This window comes from Eriocheir sinensis, chromosome 7 (genome assembly GCF_024679095.1).
Source record: "Eriocheir sinensis breed Jianghai 21 chromosome 7, ASM2467909v1, whole genome shotgun sequence".
In the NCBI taxonomy this organism is placed as follows: domain Eukaryota; kingdom Metazoa; phylum Arthropoda; class Malacostraca; order Decapoda; family Varunidae; genus Eriocheir; species Eriocheir sinensis.
Genome location: NC_066515.1, coordinates 17,218,840 through 17,231,689, shown reverse-complemented (window position 1 = coordinate 17,231,689; position 12,850 = coordinate 17,218,840). Strand labels below are relative to the sequence as shown.

Genomic DNA, 12,850 nt, shown 5'->3' with positions numbered 1-12,850 from the left:
AATTGTCCCCCCCTAAAAAACGAAATTGTCCCCCCCTAAAAAACGAAATTGTCCCCCCCTAAAAAACGAAATTGTCCCCCCCTAAAAAACGAAATTGCCCCCCCTAAAAAACGAAATTGTCCCCCCCCTAAAAAACGAAATTGTCCCCCCCTAAAAAACGAAATTGCCCCCCCCTAAAAAACGAAATTGTCCCCCCCTAAAAAACTAAATTGTCCCCTAAAACATGAAATTGTCCCCCCTAAAAACAAAACGAAATTGTCCCCTAAAACATGAAATTGTCCCCCTAAAAAAAATTGCTAAAACATGAAATTGTCCCCCTAAAAACGAAATTGTCCCCTAAAAACGAAATTGGTATCCCCTAAAAAACGAAATTGGTACCCCCTAAAAAACGAAATTGGTACCCCCTAAAAAACGAAATTGTACCTCCCATAAAAAAGAAATTGTCCTACCCTAAAAAGGAAATTGGCCCCCCCAAAAAAAACGAAACTGCCCATCCCAATAAACGAAATTGGCCTCCCCATAAAAAACGAAATTGGCCTCCCCAAAGAAATGAAATTGTCACCCCTTAAAAAACGAAACTGTCACCCCATAAACGAAATTGTACCCCCCAAAACACGAAGTTGTCCCATCCCCCTAAAATTTCCCCCTAAAAAAAAAAATGGAAACCTAAGTTGTACCCCCCCCTTTCGAAAAAAATATACCCACCGAAAAAAAATCCCCCCCAGAGAGTAATCCTCCCGGTGTTATTATAGTGACGTCATGCGTAGTAACCGGCCGTTGCTAGGGACGCCGCGGTGCTCATGACGGGCCAAGGGCAGTCACGGAGGAGCTGTCTTGGGGGAGGCTGACGCGGCTGTCCTGGAGATAGTGTTAAGTGAGCCTTCCTTCAGGGACTTAAGTAATTCATATAGTGCTGTACGTCATCCATATCAAGTGTAGTAAGGAACTCATATCGTATAGTAATTAATTTGAAGTGTTCGTTATGAGATACTGGTTTGAAATTCCTTGGTACTTGATTAATTTCACGTTTTCATCATGTACCAATCCCAATGTGTTGTGATAATATAATCGATTATATGATACATGTTTGGAGCATTACGCTATAACTGAGCGTGGCGGCTGTGCTCATCTCCGTTCCCTTGACCCTCACCCAAATAACAGTACGATAGGCTGTCACAAATACCTTCATTCAACACTATACCAACTTTTTCTAATCGGTGCTTACATCAAAATTATTCCATTGACAACCTCATATCCAGGACAGAAGACTAACTGAGGGTCCTACTCCGTGTGTGTGTGTGTGTGTGTGTGTGTGTGTGTCAGGGGCAGGCAAGGGCAGGCAGTCGTGATGGCGCCGAAGAAGAAGGGAAAGGGGAAGGGGGACAAGCTGGCACGCATGACGGTAGAGCAGCGGCAGCAGTACTTGGATCGGCGGGCGGCGCAGGAGGCGGAGAGCGCGCGGAGGAAAGAAGAGCTGCTCGCGGGGTTCCTCAAGGTGACTCTTTGGCACCCTGTGTGTTTGATAAGGTAGTGATAGTCTTGTTTTCCTTCTCTAATGTTTTGTTTTTTTATTTTTTTATTTTGTTCACTTCCAATGTTTTCCGTTTATTATTTTTTTTTCGTTGCATCCTTTTATCTTTTCCTGATCCTTCTTTTTCTTTTTGATAAGGTAGTGATAGCCTTGTTTTCCTTCTCTAATGTTTTGTTTTGTTGTATTTCTTTTTTCCACTTGTTTTTTTCCTTGTTTTTTCCTTTTTCTCCACATCCTTATCCCTCTTTTTCTTTCGCTCTATATTTCTTCTTTTTGTTATCATTATTTGTTATTGTAGTAGTAGTAGTTATTCCTTCTCCTTTGTCTTTTTTCATTCTGTCGTTCCATTTTCGTTGTTTCCTTCACTATTTCCCTCTTCCTCTCTCCTTCCCTCCCCTAATACTATCCTTCTCCCCTTCTTTCCATCTTTCCTTCCTTCCATGATCCCTCTCCTTCCTGTATCCACTATTCCTTCCTTCCTTCCTTCCTCCCTCCCTCCCTCCCTTCATTCTCACCTTCTCCCACCTCTTTCCATCCTTCCATGTGTCTTCTCCTTCATGTACCCGTCATTCCCTACTTTCTTCCTTCTTCTCTCCTTCCCTCTCTTCATTATCTCTTCTCCCTCTTTCCATCATTCCCTCCTCTCCTTCCTGTATCCACCACTGCCTCTCCTCCTTCTGTCCTCCCACGGCCCATCCTTCCCTCCCTAACACACAACCTCCCGTCGCCTCCACAGCTCAAGTTAGCAGACGAAGGGAAGAAGGGCGAGGTGAACGAGGCCCGACTCATGACCAAATGGCGGGAGGTGCTGAGAGAAGCGAAGACCTCCACACTCAGCACCCAGCTCCAGGTGAGTGATGCTGAGTTGTGCTGACTTAATTAAACGTGTTATTCGTCTTCGTCAGTGATAATGTGAGTGATTTGTCTTTTTTTGACCCGTTTTTCAAGGCGTGGTCGGTTGGTTTTGTTGATTTTTTTAGTATCCCTTTTTTTAGATTGAGTTTGTAATGTGTGTGTGTGTGTGTGTGTGTGTGTGTGTGTGTGTGTGTGTGTGTGTGTGCTATTCTTTATTTTATTCGTTTTCCTTTCATCTCTAATGTCCTGTTTTCTTTCTTTTTCTTTCATTTTTATTCATTCTTTTTATCTTTTTCTCTACATTTTCTTGTACTGGTTCTTTTCCTTCTCCTCCTCCTCTTCATCCTGGCTATTTATCTTTATTCTTTTTTCTTCCCTCATATTTCTCATTCACCTCCTCCTTTTTCTTCATTTCTCCCCCTTCTCCTTCTCCTCCTCCTTTTCATCCTGGCCATTTATCTTTCTTCTTTTTTCTTCCTTCATATTTCTCATTCACCTTACTCCTTTTGCATCATTTCTCCCCTTTCTCCTAATCCTTCTCCTCCTCCTCCTCGTCGTCGTCCTCGTCCCCCTACAGGAGCTAAGAGAGCGCGTGGCCGAGGGAACAACACGCCAGAGTCGCCTCATTGAGTTGCTCAGGTGCCAGGTCGCTCAGGCTCACCACCAGCGCGCTCAGGCCGCCCACAACCACCTGGCCGCCGTGCACAAACTGACAGGTGAGGCGGGACGGGTGGATGTTCAGATGTGGTTATTATGGTTGTCTGTATTGTGGTTCTGGTCTGTGTTTATATCGTGTTTAACATATTTCCTCTTTTTCTCACCAGCGTAATCTTATCTTGTCCTTTCACTTCGTTTACTAATTTTTCTCCTTCTTTTCCTCCTCCTCCTCCTCCGTTTCCTTTCAGCTTTCACTTCCTTCTCTTTCCTCCTATTCCCTCTTTTCCATTCATCTCAGTCTTATCCTTCCACCTCGTTTGCTTACTTTCCTCCACCTTATCAATCTTCCATTATTTTGTTTCCTTCCCCTTCCTCATTCTTCATTTCCTGTCCCCTTTCACGTCTTTTCTTCTATCCTCTCCTCGTCATCTCTTCTCTTTCCTCTCCAGTATCTGTATATCTTATCCTTTCACTTTGTTTTCATACTTTCCTCCTCTTTATTAACCTTTCTCGTTAATTTCCATCACCACAGAGTTGCATGAGGAGCACGTGGCTTTGTTGACGCAGTACCTGAGAGGGCGTGAGGCTGAGATGGTGGGCGGGGCGGCGGCGGCGGGCACGGAGCATCTGGCGGCGACCCAACTCCACCAGCTGCGCCGTCTGTCCCTCGTACAGCAGGCGTCCCAGCGGGACCACGACCTAACGGAGAAGGAGCAGCTGGCGGCCTTCCATACCACGCTGACGCAGATCACAACGCAGGTAAAGCTTGAGTTGAGTTCGAGTATGATTATGGGTGGCGTAAGGTTGAGTTCCTTGGTACTACTTCGATTGTGACGTTTGATCTGTTGTTTTTCTGTCGTGTGGAACTGAAATGCGTTTAGAAAGGATGCTGAAGAGAGGAGTGTGCGTATTTTATCTATCTATATCTCTGTGTCTCTCCATCTCTAACAGCTGGAGGAGGAGGTGGCGGCGGCGCGGGTGGATGGAGAGACCCAGCTGGAGCGTGCGTGGGGGCAGCTGGCGGCGAGCGTGAGGCAACACCAGGCGGATACTTCGGCTCTGCGCGCGACCTGCCAGCGTCTGCAGGAGCGCGTCGCCGCCCACCGCGCCACCCTCGCCTCTGTCACCACCGCCACGAAGGATATGCAGGTAGGGTATTTATAGTAGTAGTAGTAGTAGTATAGTGAATCCACGAGGAACTGGCGGATTGGGGGGTTTCTGCGGGGGTCTCTCCTCCCGTACCACGCTGCCACATCTCTTGTCTCCAATTGTGGGATTACAGTCAAGGTGTTAAGTGGACCACCATTAGCCTCCCTTCATTTCCTCCTCCTCCTCCTCCTCCTCCTCCTCCTTTCTCTCTCTCTCTCTCTCTCTCTCTCTCTCTCTCTCTCTCTCTCTCTCTCTCTCTCTCTCTCTCAACCGTATTCAATATGTCCTTGCAACAAGGCATCGTCCCTTCAGATTGGAAAAAGGCTAACGTGACACCGATTTTTAAGAAAGGAGACAAAAAAGTACCAGGTAATTACAGGCCCATTAGTCTAACTTCGGTTGTAGGTAAGCTACTTGAGAGCATAATTAGAGACAAAATTGTGAATTACCTTGAAAGCCACTCATTAATTGGGGACTCACAACATGGTTTCCGAAACAAAAGATCCTCCCTATCAAACCTATTAACCTTTTATAACGACCTCTTCACTGTTTCTGACGTAACCAAATCACTGGACGTAGTCTATCTTGATTTCCAGAAAGCGTTTGATAAAGTCCCGCATCATAAATTACTTTACAAATTAAAGCAAATAGGTATTGACGGTCAAGTAAACCAATGGATCGCGAATTGGTTGAGCAACAGACAACAAAGAGTAGTGATTGACGGATTTAACTCAGAGTGGGCGCCGGTCGCTAGTGGCGTCCCTCAGGGCTCGGTTCTTGGCCCAGTGCTCTTCATTATTTACATCAACGACGTGGATGTTGGACTCAATAACCGCATCAGTAAATTTGCAGACGACACAAAGATTGGTAACTCGGTTCTCACTGACGAAGACAGGCAAAGCCTCCAAGAGGATTTGCACAAAATTTCAGCTTGGTCGGATAGATGGGAGATGCCCTTTAACGTAGACAAGTGCCAGGTCCTTCAAGTTGGAACGAGGAATAAGAAGTTCGATTACGAAATGCGCGGCGTTAAACTCAAAAGCGTTCAATGCGTCAAGGACTTGGGGGTCAAAATCGCGTCAAACCTCAAATTCTCACAGCAATGCATCGATGCAGCAAATAAAGCGAACAGAATGTTGGGCTTCATTAAAAGAAACTTTTTATTCAAGAATAAAGATGTAATACTCCCGCTCTACAACAGTTTAGTCAGACCCCACTTGGAATATGCGGTACAGTTTTGGTCTCCCCACCATGCAAAGGATATAGCTAAATTAGAAGGTGATCAGCGTCGGGCAACTAAAATGATCCCTTCCTTGCGCAACAAATCCTACGAAGAAAGGCTTTCTACCCTTAACATGTTCTCTCTTGAGAAACGTCGCCTCCGAGGAAAACTGATCGAATGTTTTAAAATACTTAATGGTTTCACGAATGTAGACAGATCAACATTGTTTCTGATCGATGACACTTTGCGCACGAGGAACAATGGCGTAAAACTCAGATGTAGACAAGTAAATTCAGACTGCACCAAATTTTTCTTCACCAACGTTGTAGTGCGAGAATGGAATAAGCTTCCACCATCAGTGGTCCAGTGTAACACGATTGACGCCTTTAAAAACAAGCTCGACCGTCACTTCCTTCAACGTAATATTAACTAGAGTAGAAATGCAACGTTTTGGAGTCTTCTGATTAATGTAAAATCACTTAGGTTTAAGGACAGACCACCAAGTCTGGACCATGGGGTCTGTGTGGCCTGATTTTCTATGTAAATCTATGTAAATCTCTCTCTCTCTCTCTCTCTCTCTCTCTCTCTCTCTCTCTCTCTCTCTCTCTCTCTCTCTCTCTCTCTCTCTCTCTCTCTCTCTCTCTCTCTCTCTCTCTCTTTTTTTTTATTTAAACATGTTCAGTACATTAGTACATGGCAGTATTATTTGTCTATGCTAAAGTTCCCCCGACCGTTGGGGAGCTATTTAAAAGCTTCTGCCGATTATATTATACAATTATATACATGTTTACGGTGGGTGTAGGAGTAGCCACCTGTGGGACGCAACCTTCATCTGCTGAGTGGACAGTTGTGTCACATCCACATCAGCAGTGAGGTTGTTCCACCACACCACCGCTGCGATGGAGAAGGCACGTTGGTGGGTGCTGGAGCGGGCCATTGGCACTTCCAGGAGGGAGGCGTTGCTCAGCACCGTTCTCGTGCTGCGCTCAGACCTCCTCCAGGTAGCCCTCAGGTCCGTCAGGTGGGGCACTAGGCCCACTTGTGCCTTGTGTAGCACCGTCAGGGCAGCGACGCGGCGACGGTGCTCCAGGCTATTCAGCTGGTTCGTGGCTGGTCTTGCCCTTCCTTCGTGTGGGTGTTGTTGTCGCTGTGTCTCCCACTGGCTCGGTCGGTGGTGCTGGGTGCCGTTGATGAGGCGTTCAGCCCTCCTCTGCACCTTGTCTAGCAGGTTGAGGTGGCAGCGGGCGCTGGCCATCCAGGTGAGCGGTGCATACTCCATCACTGGACGGACTTGTGCCTTATAGAGGGTGTTCAGGCCTTCAGCATCGAGGAGGTTCTTCATGCGGCGCAGGAGGTTCACCTTCTGGGAGGCTTTGTGCGCCACCCTTTCAAGGTGACGGTCAAACCGCAGCTGGGAGTCCACCTCCACGCCCAGGATGTCGACGCTGGACTGCAGAGGGATGGTGTCATTCCCGAATCTCAGTCTGCCGTGGAGTTGCCTCGCGTCCTCCCGAGAACGTGATATTACCATGGCCTGGGTTTTGTCAGGGGCAAACCTGACTTGCCACCTCTTTCCCCAGGCCATTATGTCTGCCAACTGTCTGTTGACGGACTCTATCACGTCCTGGGCTTCCTCCCTCTTGTATGTTCTGGAGAGGGTGCAGTCGTCGGCGTAAGCGCTTGCTGCCGGGATGGTTTGCAGGAGGTCGTTAAAGTATATGTTCCACAGAATAGGTCCAAGGACGGACCCCTGTGGAACGGAGGCCTCCACCGGGAAGCTGGTCGAGGTGCTTCCGTTGATTGCTACGCGGAGGTTCCTGCCTAACAGGTAGTTTGAGAGCAGGCGCAGCAGGTTCCCCGTGATGCCTAGTTGCTGTAGCTTCGCCGTCAGACCGCGGTGCCAAACGGAGTCGAACGCGCCAGCTATATCCAGGGCAATCACGAGAGAGGGGTGGCCGTCATCAAGGGCGTCATGCCAGGACTTTGAGAGGAGAAGGAGGTCTGAGGTAGAGCGGCCTTCCGAAAACCAAACTGCTTCGGTGACTGCAGGTGGTTTTCCTCGAGGAAGGATGTCAATTGCTCCCCGATGATCCTCTCAAATATCTTGCTGATGATTGGGAGGAGTGATATTGGCCTGTAATTGCCTGGCTCGGACCTGGATTTTTCTTGTGTACGGGTGTGACTCTGGCCTCCTTCCACTGTGCAGGCCACACCCCGCTCTGCAGGCATCGCCGGAAGATCTGGGCGAGGGGGCTGGTGAGCTCATCGGAGCATCGCCGCAGTAAGTATGGACTGACGCTGTCAGGGCCTGGCGCCTTCCTGGTGTTGACGCCCCTCAGATGTCTCCTGGCAGCGTCCTCAGAGATTAGCACATTCTCTAGTCTTGAGGCGATGAGTTGGGGGAGGGTGGGCGGCTGCCTGTCTGGCTCCTGGGTTGTCATCTTTTGACTGAAGTGACAGGCCAGCAGGTCAGCCTTTTCCCGGCTGGTGATGGCCAGGTCTCCGTCGGGTTTCCTCAGGGGCGGGATACGTTCCTGGGGGGTAAGGCCTTGCTGTTCCTTCACCAGCCCCCACCACTGTTTCGGGTCGGTTTGGTTAGAGGACAGCTTTCTCCTCCTGTCGGCATCCCACCTTTCTTTTGCCCACTTTGCTGTCCTCGTCATATTTTTGCAGGCTCGTCTGTGTTGGGCCTTATTTTCCTGCGTGAGGTGTCTTTTATATCGTGTCCAAGCCTTGTGTTTCCTTTCGGCTGCAATACGGCACCTGTACCCGAACCAAGGCTGGTCTTTTGGGCTGGATGAGTAGGTGCGGTGGGGGACGTGTTGCTGCTGGACGGTATTGAGGACAGTGGTGAGGGCGGAGACATCATGTTGTGGGTCACCGTTAAGGACTGTGCCCCAAGCAGTCGCTGCCAGGGCCTGCCTTGCAGCCGTCCAGTCCGCGCGGTCCCACAGCCAGATGACTCGCTGGTGTTCCTCTTCACGCGCTGGGGCCAGGCTGATGGTGGTGAGTATGGCATTGTGGTCGGAACTGCCCACACGGTCTATAATAGTGGGCAGCACAGCACGCAGTCTCTCGGCAGGTCTGTGAGCACAGGGTCCAGCGAGCCTCCACGCTGATGTGTCGGGAACTCAACATGGTTGTGCAATCCATGCACCGCTGTGAGCTCGGTGAAGGCCCTCGCCACCAGGTGTTGATTTAGGTCGCCCACAACCATCGCGTACTGACAGCTGTGGGCAGCCATAAGGTCGTCCAGGTGCTCTGTGAGGTAGGTGAGCGGGGCGCTGCCTTGCCACTATGGCCGGTACATGGCACAGAGTAGCAGAGCGCTCCTGTCCTCGAGAATGACGCGGAGGAACATCATCTCCATTTCCAGGGGAGTGTCTGTGGTGAGGGCGTCCATCTGCAGGCCGTTTCGGTGGCAAACAGCAATGCCTCCCCCCTGTCCTGTGTGGCGGTCTCGTCTGGCCCAGTGCGAGTACCCGGGGATCTTATCACAGGTGGTGGCGCATGTGTCGTCCAGGAAGGTCTCCACTGTCACCACTATGTCGATGTGGTGCCTGAGGACGAAGGCGTGTGTCAGCTCCCCGATGTTGGTCCTAAAGCCTCGTACGTTGGCGGACAGAATCTTGAGGCCGCTGGTGTCCGTATCGCCTTATCGGATCAGCGGAAGGGGAGTGTGCGGGGGATGAGGCCAGGATGGGTAGGGCGGGGCGTGCACCGCTTGCTGGTAGGGAGCAGGCTGGGTGATGGGTGGCTGGTGTTCAGACAGGATTGCTCGAAGCAGTCGTTCCTGTCTGATGTCGGCGGCTCGAGCGTAACACTCGTCATCGGTGTGTCCTCGCCGCTGGCAATACGCACACTTGAGACTTCGCTTTGCCTCTGCCTGCCTCTTGCGACACTGGTCAGCGAGGTGCCCACGTCGGCCACAGAAGTCGCAGATGGTCTCAGTGCAGTGATTAACTGTGTGGCCGCGCTGACGGCACCTGCCACAGAAGGGTGGTGAGGCCTGAGTCCAGAGGGGTTGGGGTGATGGTGTGTGCGCCGTGGTGTGTCTCTGCGTCCGGTTGTAGTGGTGATGGTGGCGGGGAGGACGGGAGGGGGGAGGAGTGGATCGGCTGGGAGAGGGGGGGGGGTTCTGTTGCTGACAGAGGGCAGGGGGGGTCTGTGTGGCCCGGGTGGGTTGGTCCGGCCGACAGCGAGGGGATGGTGCTGTCCCGGCGTCTTCTGGGGGGTCGTGAGTGCTCTGGGCTTCCCTGATTCCCACCAGCCGCGCCAGCTGTGGTGGGAGCACACCTCCTGCCAGTCATGGTCAATTTTACTTGGCAGGGCACTTGTGGCTTGTGTGGTGGGGGGAGGGATGGGGGTTTCCTGTTCAACTTGTGCCAGGGAGTCCATGGAGCTGATGGTTTCAACCAAGGCTTCTCTTTGTTTCCTCGTTCTTTCACTCCGCGCCCGATATGTCTCCACAATGCACTTAAGGCCGTGTACCTCATTCCTTAGTCGGAGAATGATGTCAACAAGGCCTTCAGGCGGGTTGGAGAGAAGATCCTCCCTGACGGCGCTGTCCTCCGTTTCAATTGGTGGTTGTGGGGCGAGCGGGTCGGGCTGGGGGGCTGCTGGCGTGCTGGGCGGTGTGTCTTCAGCGGCCGCGTAGGTGACGGGGTGAGGAATGCCGGCTGCTCGCCTCAGTCCCTCAGTCGTGGAGCAGCAGAAAGGGCCATCATTGAAGCAGTCTGCGCAGGCCAGGTTTGGACAGTCTGGCTGGCTGCAGGCCGTGGAGGGCTTCACACGGACAGAGTAGCTGCACACACAGCAATATTTTGCCCCAGGATAGCCTGACTGTCCTGCCCAGGCAATTTGCTGATGCTGGTGGGGGGCCTCAGTGAGAGTGAGGGAGGCCATGATGGTGGTGTGGGTCGATGCGCACGAGAGGTCAGGTCAGGTCTCTCTCTCTCTCTCTCTCTCTCTCTCTCTCTCTCTCTCTCTCTCTCTCTCTCTCTCTCTCTCTCTCTCTCTCTCTCTCTCTCTCTCTCTCTCTCTCTCTCTCTCTCTCTCTCTCTCTCTCTCTCTCTCTCTCTCTCTCTCTCTCTCTCTCTCTCTCTCTCTCTCTCTCTCTCTCTCTCTCTCTCTCTCTCTCTCTCTCTCTCTCTCTCTCTCTCTCTCTCTCTCTCTCTCTCTCTCTCTCCTGTTCATTGCTTCAACAGGTTTGCCATTCTGGAGGAGGAGGACGAGCAGGAGAACACCTTCTTGGTGGGTGATTCCATGATTCGCCAGCAGGTCGTTGAGTTCTGCTGCAGAGTTCCTCGTCGAAGACGGAACTATTGCTATCCCGGTGCTGGGATCGACGATATAACTGCTGCTCTTGAAGAGATCTACCCCAGGCTACTAATGATTCACTGTTTGTTATTCACACAGGTACGAACGACGTCACCACGACCCGGTCTGAGGAACTCCTGGAGAAGTACCGTAGGCTCATCCAGCAGTATAAGTCTAAATCCCCTAACATTTTGATTTCAGGAGTTCTACCACGGACTTGGGCGGAGAGCGACTTTTTCAGTAAGGCCTTCAGCCTAAACAACCGCTTACAGACTCTTTGTAGGGAGCTTGACGTGGAGTTCTTCAACGCATGGGACAATTTCTATGGACAAAGTGAGCTCTTCCACAGGGACGGATTGCACCTGTCTCCCATCGGGGCAGCCAGATTCGGAAGGCTCCTCAACGACGCAGTACGTGTCATCCGAGCAAAAAACGAGTCACAGCCACGTCCCTCCACCCCGCCCGTGTAAATAGACGCCGTGCATCGCAACAAACCCGTAACCGTGATTCCGCAAGTACCACCACCTCTATTACCAAACCTCTAGATAACTTAAAAATCCTTAGTTTCAATGCGCGTAGCCTAAGAAACAAATTTGATGAACTGAGATGTCTTGCTCTAACAGAAAATTTTGACATAATTGCTATAACCGAAACCTTCATCGACACCACAAATATTGATTTAAGTTCCGAATACAGCATAGATGGCTACAGACTCTTCAACAAAGATCGTGTAAACCGTAGAGGCGGTGGCGTCGCCCTTTATGTCAAAAGCTATTTGCAACCCACTGACAAAACACCGGGAAACAGTAACGTTGAACATTTGTGCGTGCGAATAAACATTGCAAAAGTCGATTTAAATATATCTGTCACCTACAGACCTCCCGGGCAATCACTCGATGACGACCTTGAAATGTACAACGTCTTAAGGCAGTCACTTAATAACAAAGACTCACTGATATTAGGAGACTTTAACCTCCCCCATATCGACTGGGCGACACTGTCAGGTACAGAAGGCGAGTCACATAGAATGATCGAATTTCTAGAAGAAAATTATCTAAGCCAAATGGTTTCTGAGCCAACTCGACAAAATAATATACTCGACCTTATTATAACGACCCAAGATAACCTAGTCAGTAATGTCACGGTAGGAGAACACCTCGGTTCTTGCGATCATAAATTAGTGCGCGTCGACATTAGAGCTCAATCATCAGTGACTGAAAATAAAGTAAAGGTGCCCAATTTCAAAAGAGCTAACTTCGTAGAAATCCGACAAAAACTAACAGAAATACAACTATCAGATGACGGCAACGTAGAGGAAGCCTGGCTAAGCTTTAAAAATCACTTACTCACTCAGCAGAACACATTCGTCCCCTTGTGCGAGAAGCGAATTAACACTAATAAAAGCCCACCGTGGTTTAATAGCGAAATTAAACAATCAGTCACTGAGAGAAAATTGTTTTACAGGTTAAAGAAAGAACAAAGCACGCCCGAAAACATTAGACATTATAATGATGCCAGGCGACGAGTAAACAGATTAGTGCGTCAGGCAAAGCGTAGATATGAAGAAAATATTGCAGCCAACTGTAAAAATAATCCGAAATCTTTCTTCAGTTACATAAACAACAGAAAGGCGATCAAAAGTGGTATTGGACCTTTAACAAACAGCGACGGTGCACTAGTGACTGACAGCCAACACATTGCAAACCTCTTAAACAATTACTTTTCCTCGGTGTTTAATACTAACAGTCTTCCTCTCGCTACCACCAACACCAGTACTATTGTAAATCTCGAGCATGCATTGCCTAATTTTGAAATAACAACCGATGAAGTCTTTAAAGCTCTCCATTCACTTAAAACAAATAAAAGTCCCGGACCCGACAAAGTATATCCTATACTGCTTAAAGAAACAAAAAGCGAAATACTCTCCTCCCTCACTACCGTATTCAATATGTCCTTGCGACAAGGCATCGTCCCTTCGGATTGGAAAAAGGCTAACGTGACACCGATTTTTAAGAAAGGAGACAAAAAAATACCAGGTAACTACCGACCCATTAGTCTAACTTCAATTGTAGGTAAGCTACTCGAGAGCATAATTAGAGACAAAATTGTGAGTTACC

The 12,850-nt window shown here is 49.6% G+C and overlaps 1 protein-coding gene across 1 annotated transcript in view; it reads left to right on the top strand.

The window, feature by feature from the left end:
- The first annotated feature begins 807 nt into the window (after window positions 1–807).
- LOC126993601 (uncharacterized) overlaps window positions 808–12,850 on the top strand; it is a 24,905-nt gene continuing 12,862 nt past the window's right edge. The window contains exons 1-6 of the mRNA XM_050852765.1: window positions 808–874; window positions 1,324–1,495; window positions 2,268–2,381; window positions 2,964–3,102; window positions 3,576–3,802; window positions 3,995–4,192. Coding sequence (XP_050708722.1) covers window positions 1,349–1,495; window positions 2,268–2,381; window positions 2,964–3,102; window positions 3,576–3,802; window positions 3,995–4,192 — 825 coding nt within the window. The 5' untranslated portion in view covers window positions 808–874; window positions 1,324–1,348. The remainder of the gene's footprint in view (window positions 875–1,323; window positions 1,496–2,267; window positions 2,382–2,963; window positions 3,103–3,575; window positions 3,803–3,994; window positions 4,193–12,850) is intronic.